Below are 15,161 nucleotides of genomic sequence, written 5' to 3' on the forward strand. Positions count from 1 at the left end.
AATATAACATTTTCCAAAACCAAATCTACAAAATGCCATAGAAACAGCAAAACAGAGACTAATTAATACAGTTACATGTGAGATCCAATTCACTTCAAATGGAATATATAATTGAACAATCACAAAAAGTAAAATATTTTACAGAAATATTTTTGTTTAGGCACCCTTTTGGTTTTAGGCTATTTATTGGATTTTTTTTTTTTTTTTTAACAAGTGTTAAAATGACAAACTATGGTTAATGAATTAGAGAGGTTTATGGGAACTGGAGTCTGAGCATTATGAAAATAAGAATTGCTTGAAAACCATCAGTATAAACTGCTCGCATTGGGTGAGAACAGACAACTTTCAACACTGTGTTATATGATAGCAGAGAGGGAAAAAAAAAGAACAATACACACTGAATTAATGCTGGTTACAAATCATTCAAAAGTTTAAAAATGTGATTAACTAATTGTGCAAGATTGTACACCACCCCTGGCACCATGTTGGGGATATGACAATATAGAAAATTCTTACAAATTCAACTTGAAATTCATTAGACAAATTAAACAAATTAGTTCAGACTACCATGCTGCAGTTTTAAAAATATGTCGTGAAAAATATAAGCCAATAGCAATTTGCACATTTTTAATAAAAAAAAAGAAAACAATTCTGTGCAATTCTTCCTCACAACAATTTAGCCTATAAAATCAGACATCCTTAAACTGGACCAGCATAGAGGTATGTTAATGCTGTCATTCAAACAACTTACACCCTTGTATGATTAGTTTGAAGCACGGCGAAAGGTATGTGTTGGATAAAAGGGAAAATTACAAGAAATTGCAGTAAACATAACAATAGATGTAATAAATGTTGCAGAAATAAATCATATGCATCATAAATAACATGCGAATTAATAAAAAATATGTCCTGATTTACGTAATGTTCAAAGACTAAATTAAATTAATACTTATTTTATTTAAATTGATTGCCTTTGTTTCCTTAGTTTACACAAGCGACTCAGAGCAAAGCTTTAAAATCTCAGAATTAATGAATAAACAGATTATTGTATAAGGATTTTCCTATTTTTAATAATCCTTAACATATAGGATAACTAATAAAAAGGCTAAAACAGTGTGGACTTTAATCATAATCCAAAATTATAGAAGAGACCAATTTAACAAGCTATATCTTTAGTAAATAAAACCATCCAGATATTAAAGAATCAAATCCAGTATTTTAACTGTGGAAACTCAAAACATGTGTGAAGTACATAGGAATGACAATAAGTATAATATGGTATGGTATGCTTCGATATATCTTATATGATGGTCTGTCTTGTTCTATTTGAAATGTATCAACCAGCCATCTCAAATATGGTGGCAAACTGATAGAATTGAGCATTTTCTGTATTTCAAAACTTGTCTTGTGTTGTTTTAGTTTACTCGCATGCTGATACATGAACTACTGAAGGACAAATGTCCTTGAATTGATGTTCAGTACCACCATTAGTATTTTCTGCTCTAATCCTCACAACAATGTTTCAGTCAGTTACAATAAATCCAACCTCACACAGTTCATGGACTCTACTTCTTACACAGAAGTCAGCAGAGTCTTCATCATTTTCTGCAAGCGCACTTGACCTTTTTCTGGAGTCTATCCGTGTAGAAATCTATGCCTTATAATCTTAGCCTTTCAGCTGTTATGGGGTACGCTGTTGGCTAGTCTGACATTCTTCTTGAAGTTGACGGCACTCTTGAGGGCCCCACGAAACATGGAGCTGGAGAAGCAGTAGACGAGGGGGTCCAAAGCGCTATTAAGGTAGGTGAGGCTGATGCACATCTTGAAGAGCTGGGTGAACTGGTAGTACAGGGGGCAGTCCGTGGGGTAGAACGTCTTGATGTGTATCCCCACCAGACCTGTGACGACACTGGGCATGAAGCAGAAGGTGAACACCGCACTGATCACCACGACTGCTCGGATGGCGCGCTGTACTCTCTCGTGCCTGTCCATCTGTCGTTGATGCAGGTGGCAGGCGATCTGGGCAGAGCAGAACAGCAACAAGAACCAGGGCAGGAAGAACTCGGCAATGAAGGCCACATAATGTACCTTGATTTTCACCGGGACTACACTGTAGGTGTTGAAGCTGCGACACAGTGTGACGTTGCCATGGTGGTGGAGCAGGTCGGTGGTCAACAGCGGGATCCGAAGAGCAATCACAGCAGTCCACATGAGGACTGTGAGCCAGGTCGCCTGAACTGAAGTCATCCGGCTGATGCCGTGATGCGGATGCACCACCTTGAAGTAGCGATCCAGTGCCACAACTGTCATGAAGGCGATACTGGCCGAGCGATTGGTGCTCAGCATGAAGAGGTTGATGCTGCACCAGACCTGTCCAAACACCCAGTTGTCCGCTCGCAGGTGGATGTCAAGGCGGAAGGGCACGCTGACGAGGAGCAGGAAGTCGGCTAGAACCAGGTTAAAGAGGAAGAGGTTGTGGGGTTTCCATACCTTCATGCGGAAGCAGAAAATCCACAATGCTCCTACGCTTCCCGGCAGGCCCACAATAATTTCAATGATCAAGACGATTAGTGCGAGCCAATTTCTTGCATGTACTTCATGGGACAGACAATGCAAAACACTTTTATTTACAACCTCAGGAGTAACATTCACTAAATCCATCTCAGCTAAGTGCAGTCGGATCTTTTGTGTTCCTGAAACCTTTAAAGAGGAGAAAAGAAAGTATTTTATGCACCGAGTCAAATCAGTAGTTTAACATTTTTAGATACATTACATACATGCACCTAATTGTTGACTGTATGTCATTTTGTATCTTATTGTTTAGTTAGTTTAATTTAATATTATTCTATTTTATTGTATATATTGTGCATTTTCATATTTAAAATTTAATATTTTTTACTCTGTTATTTTTATTTCTTTACCTGTGTCTATAATGCTGCTGTTGCGAAATTTTTTTCCCTTTGTGGGATTAATAAAGTAACTATCTATCTATATCTGAATGTAAATGTACATTCAATTATTAATTTATTGTTATCACCAGACTGGAAATGCAAAAAAAATCAACTGTCCATCACCTCTTAAGATCACTAATCAGCATGTTATATTTCATTGTTGTTTAATCCATTAAAAAAACAATGTGCAAAAACTATGAGCATGTGTGAGGCATTATTTGGTGGCAATGACCTTCTGCAGTGTTGCCAGACAGCCAGAGGAATACCTGCAACCTTTAGAGTTGCTGGTAGGTTGATTTTGTTATTTTTGTACAGAGCCAGGCAAGCTAGCTGTTTTCCCATTTCCAGTTGTTATTCTAAGCTGAGTAAACTAGCCACGAGCTGTGCTTTGAAATTTAGTGGACACATAAGACGGTATGTAACTCTCAGCAAGTAAGAAAGCAGACACATTTCCTGAGCAAGTAAGAAAACAGGCACATCTCCTGGCAAAATAAAAGTTTTGAGATGACTTCAGTACACATCTGCTGTATGTTTTTACCTAAAAAAATGATTTAAGACTTTCCAGATTCCAGAGGGTTTAAGTTCAAACTACATTTATAATACAGAGTACATTAAAAGCAACAGTAAAAGATTTCAGTACTCACCAGTTGTCAATGCTAAATTAATGTGTTCAGCGGATGAAGAGTTCTCGCGTAGTGAAAGTGATCGACTGAGCTTAGATCTTTGATATAGTATTCCTGTAAAAGCTGTTTTGCTCTGAGGGCTTGTTGCAACAGGCCCATAACAACTGTGCAAAGACCTGTAAGAGCAGGTTTGTGACTCTCTAGATCTTTTTTCGTGCTTATGGGGCTTTAATAGGACCGAGATTGGTGTGATGCTGAGTAAGATTTAATTCATTTTAAAGCAGAATCATTTTGAGAGAGTTATTGATCATTTGACTTGCAGGGTAGATGATGTGAAGTTAGTGAGTATATTCATATCCGCATTTATACATTTCTCTTTATTGCTGATTTTGTACCTGCTGTATGACATGTACTTGTGTGCCCCACATGGCCCATATTTCCATACTTTTATCATTGGATTACTGAGGGGACTCCTGGACCAGAGATTGAAGTGACTAAATATATTTTAGAGAGAAATAAGACATCGACGAGACACAAAACAACAAGAAGGAAAGACGAAACGAACAAAAAGAGACATAAAACAATTAGAGACAAAAAACGACTACAAAGAGACACCAAAACAACAGCCAACCTCTAGTGGCACTCGGTGGTATTGCAGCTAAAGGCACTTCTCCATCGGCGGAATTTTTCAAGCTACAAACACTTTTATATAAAGTCTCCTGCTTACTAATTAATCCCATCTACTTTCAAGTCATTGGTCCTTTCTCCTGTTGACTTGAATGACATCTCATTTTGTGTCATTGCATCACGTCTGATGTCGTCTGAACCTCAAATTTGATTGTGTCATCCAATTATCTTCTCTCTTGGCTAATTTGAATGTAACTTGGGTGCATTCGGTGTACCGGTACAACTCTTCCACGGTCTCGATGACTGGAACAACCAACGGAGGGTTTTCTGAGAGAGACAAAGTTGATTTACCTGAACAAACTTTCTTTGATAACAGCTCAGCACACAACAATGCAACACACACTGAATCACCACAGCTCACCTCTGTCAGATAACTTTATGGTCACTGACTCCCCAGCAGCGGTTCAGCCCCCTTTCACGGCCCTAAAGGAGTGTTTGCTAGAATCACTGGACTCTGATCCAGAGGTCTGACATTCATTCAACTGTTTTATTAGAGCACACACAAAACAAACACACACAAAGACCCTGCAGTGTCACCTTGTCACGACCAACATCTGCTTTCAGTTACACTTTGTAGTTACACTGTACACGTGCATGTGGGAAATGTCTGTTAGAGCTCTGCACCCATATTTGTAGTGGATGTATTAACTTGTGTGTTGACAGCTTTCTGTACAAATCTCTCTTAGTCTTGGTGTAATTGTTTCGTGAGTATACACCACTTCCTCATTTCTATAATTAGAAATGATAGTGATCATCATAACATGGTTTAAATCTCCAAGTCATTCAAATGCTGTAATGAACTAATTACTAACTAGAGGAATTAAATGTAACATAATTCAAGATAACATAACTATGAAAACTATTTAAAGGCTGCTGAAATGTAGGTAATACTTGGACAAGACTAAATCCAAGGCTGTATTTAGCCCCAGTGGTTTGAGCTCAATGCTAACAGCTGAGATACTGACAATTGCAATGTTAACATATTAATGTTTAGCAGGTGTTTGAGTTAATGTGTTAGCATGCTAACCTTTCCTAATTAGTTTTAAATATTAAGCGTGACTTGGGATCTCAATTATTATTATTAGTATTGGACAAATTCAAATTTGACCTGATTGTGTCGCAGACAAAAACTAAAGTGATTACATTTTATTCTGATGGGAACATTAATGTCTTTACCATATTGAATTTTATTCATATAAATTCATAGTCCCATCATCTTCTGGGAACTACAAATGTCTGAGTTTCAGTCTCACGGCAACCAATCCTGATGTCAGCTGTTGTTTGTGAACCGCCGTTCTGAAGTCTCAAGCTCAGCATTTTCAGCCATCTTGTTTTTTTGGTGTCAGAAGTGACCATAGTCGGACAAGCAGGGGAAAAGTGAGCTGTGGATCTGGCCTCACTTGTCAGACCCGGAAGCTGCGAACACTTTTGTATACAGCCAATGGTTTCAATCCACAGCAGAGCGGTTGAGCTATTTTAATTTGGACCAAAGTCGTGGAAAGAACATCCGACACGCCAACAACACCATCCTCTGAGTCATGTTGCCAGCAGAGCTCGCAATTAACTGGATATAGTGTACATTTAAAACAGATCCAGAGTCAACGTGTTCATCAATCAATATGAGTATATGTTCGACCAGCTTCTCTGACACACCCAGGTACTGTGGCTCCCTGATAACCTATCTGACACTCAATATGACTCAGATAATGTATCGCAATGAGCGTCTGTGTGATACAGACGCTGCCAGGTTTCCCTTTTGAAAACACGCATCAATACACTTATTTTAACACTTACTGGATGCTTAAAAGAGAACATTCATGTGGGATCGATACTAGTGTTGGTTCAACACACACTCTTTCTTCAGGTGGTCCAGGTTTGCTTCCTGGGTCTCTCCCTCGGTTCACGGTTTCAGCCTGGGACAGAGACATCACTGTCTCTCTCTGATAACATGGATCAGCTTAATGTTTAGCCCAAGATCTACACACACACGCATACATACACACACACACACACACACACACACACACACACACACACACACACACACACACACACACACACACACACACACACACACACACACACACACACGGGGAAGCAGAGGGATTACAAAGGCACAGAGACCCATATGCTGGCCAGGGATGGAAGCTGCAAACCTGAATGTGAGGAGAACGCGAGGTAGTAATGACCCAGGTGAGTGTTATAACTGCATTTTAATATTATCTTTAATGACTGCAGAATGACACACTTTCAGGCTTTAAGATGGGATTTATTATCAATGTATACCTATTTTATTTGCACTGAGGTAAAATAGTGAGGTGATGGAGTTGAGTTCAATGCTAATGTTAAACTGCTGTTGATGGTGTTGTTGTTTGAGGAGAAATAACTGACAGTGACAGTCACCCACTGTAACTGACAGGCTTTGATAAATGACATTGTTTTCTAGCACAGCATGAAAATCTGCTGCCGTTTTTTTCCAAGCCTTTAATTTGTTAAGCACGGCCATCAGCCTGTTAATCCACATTAGAGCAGGATCACTGCTGCGTCCCGTGGACGAACTCTGACGAAACAGGACTTCATACACTCGGGAGGTATTTTAATGTGAGGAAGGAAATCCAGCAAAAATAATAATCTTACCTGCCCAAATTTATAAATATGTTAATATCACCTGTGTTAAATTGATGAACATGGTAAAAGCAATGACTTGCATGACTGATTTACAGAAACATTGTGTTGAATCTCATATAATAATCTAGTAATTGTACTCATTTAAAAGTAGTTCATTGAATAGCTGAAGGGTCATTGTTTAGAGTGGAGAAATTCATGATAAAAAAATGTCAACCAGTTTAATTATTAGCAAGAAAAATGACTGAAACAACCCCTTTATCGATTTAACAAAACCTCTCAGTGAGGTAATACATTTTTGGTGCAATTGTTGCAGGAATTTTCAATTTAATTCCTAATTTCCCTATTTTGATCAGCATGCATTACATTCACAGGGAGCAGCTAGCCTAGCTCAGTCCAACGCTAATGGAGTCCACCTCTTGTCTCTTTTGAAGGTCATTAGTTAATGTCAGTCGTATATTTAATCTGCTTGAAAACCGCAAATAACAATGGCAGCGTCTGCATTTATCGGGAGTTGTGTTTTACAGTTGTTTCTTAGCCAAGCACAGTAATTGTTTGCAGTCGAATAAAATTCTCATCTTCATATTTTATAATAAAATGGGAATTGTAATTTACTTACATTTAGTTTTTTCAGATTTTACCTATATATAAATCAAACTGGGTCTCTTACCTTAATAAATCTTTGCAAAATGTATTTAAAGCTGGTTAGTGTGATGTCATATGTGTAATTGTGAACATGTCATATTTTTCCAAATATCTTACAAAAACTTTCCACACACATATTTCTGTTCCTTTGCTGCAGGGACCGGTGTTGAAGCCCCACAACCACACGGCAGCATCCACACTCGTCCTCTCCCCGCTGTCGTCCGTCTCTATGTGTACGCGCTGCACGGTTGCCTCTGTGAGGTGGCCTTCACGGCTCTGTGGGACTGGTGCAGCACCCGGGACGGGAAGCTGCCGGGCCACAGCAGCCTCTGGGCGCTGCCCATGTATGCCACCGCTATCTACCTCATGGAGAGCCTGCGGGCCCGGCTGCTGTCCCGGCATCACCCACTGCCCGTGCGACTGACAGTTTACACCGTGTTCATCTACTGTTGGGAGTTCAGCTGGGGGGTGGGGCTGAGGCTGCTGGGGGCCTGTCCCTGGGACTATTCAGGCTACAGATACAACCTGAGAGGACTGGTGACTCTGGAGTACGCGCTGCCCTGGGCTATTGCTGCATTTATAGCAGAGCAGCATGTGATCAAGAACACTCTGAGAATAAGACTGCACGACTAAACTAATATTGCAATAAGTGGAATTACGTGCTTCGAAAACCAGCCACAACACTTTTATTGACATTTTTATATTAAAAAGTTTGTGATCTGGCTGCACCCCTTAGACGTGTGTCATTTTACATCTGACAGCTTTTTTTCAGTTAAGTTGTGTGAGCCTTTGTCACACACTGAAGTGAACATAGACTTTACATAAAAGTGTTCGTAGCTTCCGGGTCTGAAAAATGAAGCCGATGTGGAAGTGCCTTAAGCTGCAATACCACCGATGGCCACTAGAGGTCGGCTCCAAAAAACTCCAAAGTTGCTCCTCCTTATTAGTTTTCTGGCAGTCCATCTGAAAATAATCCCATCATTCATTATAAAATAAACGTTAAAATGCAGTGATTTTGGGGGCGTGTCCGTTTGATTGACAGGTTTCCGCTAACGGTGGCTGGGACGTAGTATCGTCTGGTTTCCAATCAGATCGAGTCAGAAACACAAACAACGCTCTCAAACATTCCTCTCTTTGAGGCCTAACATGTTATATATTATTGATTTCCAGAAGGATCACCGGAGATGTTGCCACATACACACCAGTCGACCACAGGCTCAGTCATCGTTGTGTTTCCTCAAATGCAATCGTGACTCAGACGGAAGTCAAATTTCAATACCTTAATGTCATATTTTTTTGGTATAAAACCTCTAATTCTCTGGAAAATACCTTCTCAGTTACCCGGTGTTGGCTGAATCACAATCTGACAAGAAACACACAAGTACCATCAGACAATGAGTCTATGTTCAGGATACTTGTTGAAACTTGTATTTTACGTTCTTTCAGCCAGACGTGACACTTAAACTTGAATAACTGTAATGGCGGTCCAGGAGACGCTGTGTTAAGGTAAATAATCACACAATTTTACTTTACAGATATTCATGTATAGTTTTCTCTTGACACGAATCTAAAATGACATGTAGTGACAAAATGAACAGTTTCAGTTTGAATAGCTTCCTCTGTTTATTAACACTGACATGGGTTTTACCTGCTGCATGTGATGATACACGGGATACTTTTTTATTATTCTTTGTGAACAATAGGAGCTCCTCCATCCACATATACAGTATTTTAATGTGCGTGTGTGATGGTTAGGGTCTCTTCCGCTCCGGGTTTTGGACCACAAACAAGGCAACGGTTCCTTCATCTCTCTGCCACTGGTATCTAAAAAAGAGGAAGCCACATACATGTTTTGAAACAAACCCTCAGCAGCATCACAAGTTATTATATAGTTTCAGACAACCTCCTTTAAAACTACACTGGACAATATACGGAGCTAAATTTAAACACAATAACTTGAGAACTAACTGGAAGAGTGTGTCATTAATGGTTAATATTGACTCACTGGCTGTGCTCGGGAATCAGTAAACTGTCTCCCGCAGAAAGAGTGAACTCCTGCTGATTCATAGTTACTGTTGAAGATCCCTCCTGAGAAAGAGACAGAGAAGAGGATTCACTTTACGAACTCAGATTTCCTTCTTGGCATGGATACGCTGACTGAGCCCACTGGGACATACGTACCCGTTGCCAAATCCACACATCACTTTGACGTACTGACGTCTCTGTCAGTCCAGGTCCAAACACCATCACCTGTTGGGGCCACAAGAAAGAGAATTTTTTTTTGTGTGTTACAAACCTCATCTCCAGCACATCTCATCTGCCCCTGTCCTCTCAACGCTAATTCTGCCTTCTATGCAATAATTTTACAATCAAAATACGCTATGGGAAATTTCTATCCATAATGCGATGAGGTGATTTCATGCCAATATTACCTCTCTGGGCTCTACTTTAATTTCAGTTTCACTTTACAAAACTTTGTCAAAATTTGTTACTCAGATCAGCAAAACCAGACATGTATATAAAACAAATGAAATGTAAACAATAAGCACTTTATCCACCCTCCACATTTCAATGATACTTTTTCTATCTTACTTTAAGAAATAGGCACATGTTTTCATACTGATTAACTTTGCCTCAACAGCAGTGGCTGTACAGGAGCTTCAACCTGAATAAAATAGTCGATTCGAATGAAGTAGTTGAAAAACTGTGATAAAAACAAACCGATAACTTTTATGTAAAACCAACACGACTCCTGTCACCTCCGTCTCAAACTGAGCTCCGAACATGTCGACGGGCCGGCCGTTTCCCAGGGACGGCCTCTGTTTGTCCAGCCAGTCTTTGAAGGAGAAGGGTAACATCACATTCATGGTGTTCATGTGGAACGGAGGTTCTCTGAAGACTTCATCTGTCCAACCAAAGATAAACATTACGTCAGCTTACAGAGACCAACCTTCAGGTAAGACACGGGACATTTCAACAGAATTTCAAAGCAACTCACTTGGATCAGGTTTTCCTGTTTTGCATTGCTTCGATGCCATGAACCTGCAAGTAAAGAGTCAACCAACCCAACAAACTGTAATAAAACAAAGACTGATGGAGACTATTTATAAAGGTGGGACGGTGTCTTACTCTTTGATTATTGGCACCAGTTGGGTTCCTAGATCCTGACAGTAGAACCATTTCTCAAACAAGATGTCAGTGGTGTTGCTCACATGGTACCTGCAAGAACCAACACACGCTAATGTCAATGCTGCTTTGAGACATAGAAACCTGCCACTCTTCATACGACACTGAATCCCGTGGTTCTTGTGGCAGAGACACAAAACAGAAATTACAAGGATTGCAAATGCAGCGATGCATCCGTGGCAGGACACTCAACAGCAACAACATCGCCTCTATGGGGCAAGTCGAACCATGAGTTTGGGCTGTTTGCAGCCTCTGGGCCTGAACTGCTCACCCACATCCAGGGGAAAATGTATTCCCAAGTTTATCAAGCTATTTTACAAAATAATGTCAGACTTGCTTTCCAGCTAAAACTCAGTAGAAGTGGGGTAAAGTAAAAGTACAACAGAATGATTTCAACCAAAACAAAATTCTCCTTTTTGGACTTGAGTTGTCCAGTCAGAACTTTTAAACCAGTCGAGATGCTGTGGATTGACCTCAAGAGAAACGTTCACATCCTGAAATTTTGGTTAATCTGAAGAAGTTTTGAGAGCACAAATGGTCCAGAATTTCTCCTTAACGTTGTGCAGCTCTGATCCACAGCTACTGGAAACGCTTGTTTGAGGTTGCAGGTGTTAAATCACTTAGTTTTTCCAACCAGCACTCCATAAAAGAAAATAAAGTATATTAGTGTTGGAAAAATGACTCAGAGGTTTGGTTCAAAATCAAACACATCGGACATTTATTCTTGCAAGAAGGAGCAGCTACATGCACCCTCAAAGAGGGGTGTCCAGCAGTGCTCCCCCCAGCAGTCCTTCACGTCACTCCTCCGTAGGGCAGCTTTATACAGTGTGACAAACAGTTGACAGTCACTCCCATTCCCTTTGTATCTGCTTCCGTACGGTAATACAGAGTTGGTTGTAGGTAGATAAGGACACAGGGGAGTCGTCAATTAGATGCGGAAAGTAAAACAAAAGGAATCACTTGCAAATAAGACAGACAACAAAAGAGACTTTCTGGAGCCACAATGCAAACAAGAGGAAGAGATAAATCTTTTTTTCCATCAATTAGGGAGGATATTTTATGTACCACCACTGAATAACTGAAAGTTTGAGCTTATAGCAGTTCGGATGCAATTTTTTGAGAAACATTGTTTCTTTTTGGTGTCTTGAGCTGTTTTTTTGTGCAACTTTTCTTCTTTTTTTGGACATCCAATCGCTTTGTCACTTAATCTGCAACGCCTCCAAACTCCCAAGAAAAGCTCTACTTCTTAAATACTCTACAGCTTTCTAAAGATTTTGGTTTATTTTCCTGCCCCTTTACTTATGTGAGTGTGTTTTCTGCAAAGTATACTTCAAGTTTCATGGTGAATATTACTTTTGGTTTGACTACATCTCTGGATATTTCAGGACATATCCTGTCCTTCATTTCCTGCTATCATCTACATAAGAAGAGATAAGAACGGGAAGAGAAGGAGTAGTTTACCTCAGGCAGTCGGTCTCAGTCAGCAGCCGTCTCCTCTCCACCACCAGTCCCACAGTGTCGGCCTGTCTCTGGGGGGAGTGGGGGATCCGAGCCGGCAGCAGAAACATCTGCAAACAGGGACGAAATGAATGGAGTGCGAACTATCAGCAGGCACGTTGCGGTGCCGTTATTTCATTCATTTTCAGTGGCAGGAACATTAAAAGCAACAGGGTCAGAATGAAGCTTTCAAACATGGACTCCATATATGGAAATACTGTATATGTGTGAAGTGAAGATGAAATGCAATAATAAAGTTTATACAAGCTCACCTCTCCCTCTTTGATGTGCACATCTTTGTGTTTGCCGTTTTCAATAATCTTCAGACACATGTCCCCCTTCAGCTGGTAGAACAACTGTTTAAAACAGAGTGGAAGGCAGGAGAGGAATAACACTGATGGTATGGTCTGGTATGGTCTGGTATGGTCTGATATGGTCTGGTATGGTCTGATATGGTCGAAAAAGTATGACATTTACAAATTTAATTCACAATACGAGGCCAGTGGTATGTACAAAGTAAACAGTGTTGAAAAAAATCAGTCCATTATAGCGATGCGCGGGGTCAGGATTTTTAAAATCTGCACCCACCTGACCCAGAAAAATGTGTTAATCAAACAATCAAACACGCATGTTTCAAAAAGGAAAGACACTCAAGTAGACAATAAGGTTTTGAACAACACAGAGTGGGCTACATTGACCGTGTCTGATTTTCTGCCCGGCTGGTCTGGTATGGTCTGATATGGTCTGATATGGTCTGGTATGGTCTGATATGGTCTGGTATGGTCTTATATGGTCTGGTATGGTCTGATATGGTCTGGTATGGTCTGGTATGGTCTGATATGGTCTGGTATGGTCTGATATGGTCTGATATGGTCTGATATGGTCTGATATGGTCTTATATGGTCTGGTATGGTCTGGTATGGTCTGATATGGTCTGGTATGGTCTGGTATGGTCTGATATGGTCTGGTATGGTCTGGTATGGTCTGGTATGGTCTGATATGGTCTGGTATGGTCTGATATGGTCTGGTATGGTCTGGTATGGTCTGGTATGGTCTGATATGGTCTGATATGGTCTGGTATGGTCTGATATGGTCTGGTGTGGTCTGATATGGTCTGATATGGTCTGATATGGTCTGGTATGGTCTGATATGGTCTGGTATGGTCTGATATGGTCTGATATGGTCTGGTATGGTCTGGTATGGTCTGGTATGTAATAGTCAGGTCAGGTCTGGTCTGGTCTGATCTAGTGTACGGGAGCATATTGCATTGCTGAAGTCTTGCTTTGCGACTTGTGGAACAAAGTTATACCGACCACACCGCCTCATCTGTCAAATATGAAGGTTGTATTATGGTTTGAGAATGTATAACTGCCCGTGGAACCGGCGCACTCGCATTTATTTATGGTTTAAAAGCTAATGGAAGCAACAGCATAAAAGCAGAGATATACAGGTGCGCTCTTGTGTGTTTACATTTAGCCCAGTGCATCAAAACTCATGATGACATTCTTGACATTCCTTGATTCCTTGAGGCTTGGCACTGTAATGTTGTATTCACTTCTTAATTTCAAATTTGATCTGCCAAAGCACAGACCCCAAGGAGCAAAAAAAATGGTGACTTTACAAATACTTACAGCTTGTAGTACAAACTACCAAAATTCCATTTAAGGACCACTATTAAGTAACAGCTTGTTGCATGTGGCTGCCAGCAGACACTCTGTACTTTGACACAGTAAACGTCCAAAAACCCTGATGTCAAAGAATGGCAATGATAACAGGATCCAGAAAAAAACAACAGTGGTAACCAGCCAAAAATAATTTGACCAAGCATTGCAGTCCTGTGGTGGACCTTGCCCTTCTTGAATCGATCATGAACTGAAAATCAGGATCATGAACTGAAAATCAGGATCAGGAACTGAAGGCTACACTTATTTTTCTTGTTTTTTCAGTTAGCAGTAAATAAGCAGAGTGCAGTTTCTCCTGGTTTCATTAAGGGCATGTGTTTGGATCCGGACTTCTCTCTCACCTCTTCCCCTTCTTCAATATGATAATCCTTCCTGGTATTTGGACCTCCAACAAACATGACAAGCAACTGGGAAAAGTGCCTGAGAAAAAGAGAAATTAAAGACAATCATGTGTTATCTACGTGTCCTGAAACAGTGACTGTGATTGTTCATTTGTCGACACAGTTAGAATCTTTCAATCAAAGATGTTATAAAACTCATAAATTACAGATTGCTCGTTACACTGTGTAATATATCATTTTCCTCAGCAAAGAAGAAGCCACACATATCTAACAATGTGGTTAATATCAAAGTAAAACGTGTTACTTACATGAGCTTGTTGCACACTGGAGGATTAAATGCATTCTGGTTCTTCACAATCCAGTCGTCCACATTCACCTGAAGAGAAACGTTGCTCATTTTTTAAACTGATGGTGCTTCGTGTTGCAGTATTAAACTTCTGGTAATGGCCGCTGTCTCTGCTGTTGTATATATTTGAACTTGATGACATTAAAAGTCCAAAATACAGAAGGGGGCGTGAGTCAATCGGGGAGGAGCTGTGTTTCCTGGACAGGTGAAAGGTTGTTTGCAAAGTCATAATAAGTAACTTAGTGTCGTCCTGCAGTAACTCTGCAGACGTGGAATCATTTTCTACATGTATAAAGATGGGAAGAATTTTTATTTAACGATCCATACATCTTTTGATGTAATTTCATGGAGTACGTCAAAGATATTTGTTTATATAACGCTGCTGGACTAAGTCAGAATAACCCTCTTTGCTGTGCCTCACATTCATACATCAAACAAACCAACATTATGGTCATGTTAGTCAAACATGAAACACATTTTGGACTGCATATGTAAACTGGATTTATTAACATACATTTTGCCACAAAAACAAAACAAAAACAGGGGCTATGCTTCACACAAAATTACAATAGAAATGA

The 15,161-nt window shown here is 40.1% G+C and overlaps 2 protein-coding genes across 2 annotated transcripts; both read right to left on the reverse strand.

The window, feature by feature from the left end:
* Window positions 1-612: 612 nt before the first annotated feature.
* On the reverse strand, window positions 613-2,661 carry hcar1-3 (hydroxycarboxylic acid receptor 1-3). Its single transcript, XM_069174681.1, has one exon. The coding sequence runs from the start codon at window positions 2,659-2,661 to the stop codon at window positions 1,675-1,677; it is 987 nt and encodes a 328-aa protein (XP_069030782.1). The 3' UTR covers window positions 613-1,674.
* A 6,474-nt stretch (window positions 2,662-9,135) lies between these two features.
* On the reverse strand, window positions 9,136-14,691 carry haao (3-hydroxyanthranilate 3,4-dioxygenase). The gene is made up of 10 exons (XM_069174723.1): window positions 14,546-14,691; window positions 14,238-14,316; window positions 12,487-12,570; window positions 12,179-12,285; window positions 10,661-10,750; window positions 10,530-10,573; window positions 10,291-10,436; window positions 9,713-9,781; window positions 9,537-9,619; window positions 9,136-9,355 (listed from the first exon to the last, which is right to left on the reverse strand). Exons 1-10 carry the CDS (start codon window positions 14,632-14,634, stop codon window positions 9,283-9,285), a joined length of 864 nt encoding a protein of 287 aa, XP_069030824.1. The 5' UTR covers window positions 14,635-14,691; the 3' UTR covers window positions 9,136-9,282.
* Between the last annotated feature and the right edge of the window lie 470 nt (window positions 14,692-15,161).

Source organism: Embiotoca jacksoni, unplaced genomic scaffold (genome assembly GCF_022577435.1).
Source record: "Embiotoca jacksoni isolate LCO1_2020_lvr unplaced genomic scaffold, fEmbJac1.0.p SCAF_60, whole genome shotgun sequence".
Classification (NCBI taxonomy): Eukaryota; Metazoa; Chordata; class Actinopteri; family Embiotocidae; genus Embiotoca; species Embiotoca jacksoni.

Excerpts from the sequence above, each read along its gene's own strand:
- hcar1-3 (XM_069174681.1), bottom strand. The coding sequence starts at position 2,661 with ATGGATTTAGTGAATGTTACTCCTGAGGTTGTAAATAAAAGTGTTTTG.
- haao (XM_069174723.1), bottom strand. The coding sequence starts at position 14,634 with ATGAGCAACGTTTCTCTTCAGGTGAATGTGGACGACTGGATTGTGAAG. Across the intron at positions 9,620-9,712 it reads ATGTGTGGATTTGGCAACGG|GAGGGATCTTCAACAGTAAC; the intron begins GTACGTATGTCC and ends TCTCTTTCTCAG. Across the intron at positions 9,356-9,536 it reads CTGATTCCCGAGCACAGCCA|ATACCAGTGGCAGAGAGATG; the intron begins GTGAGTCAATAT and ends CCTCTTTTTTAG.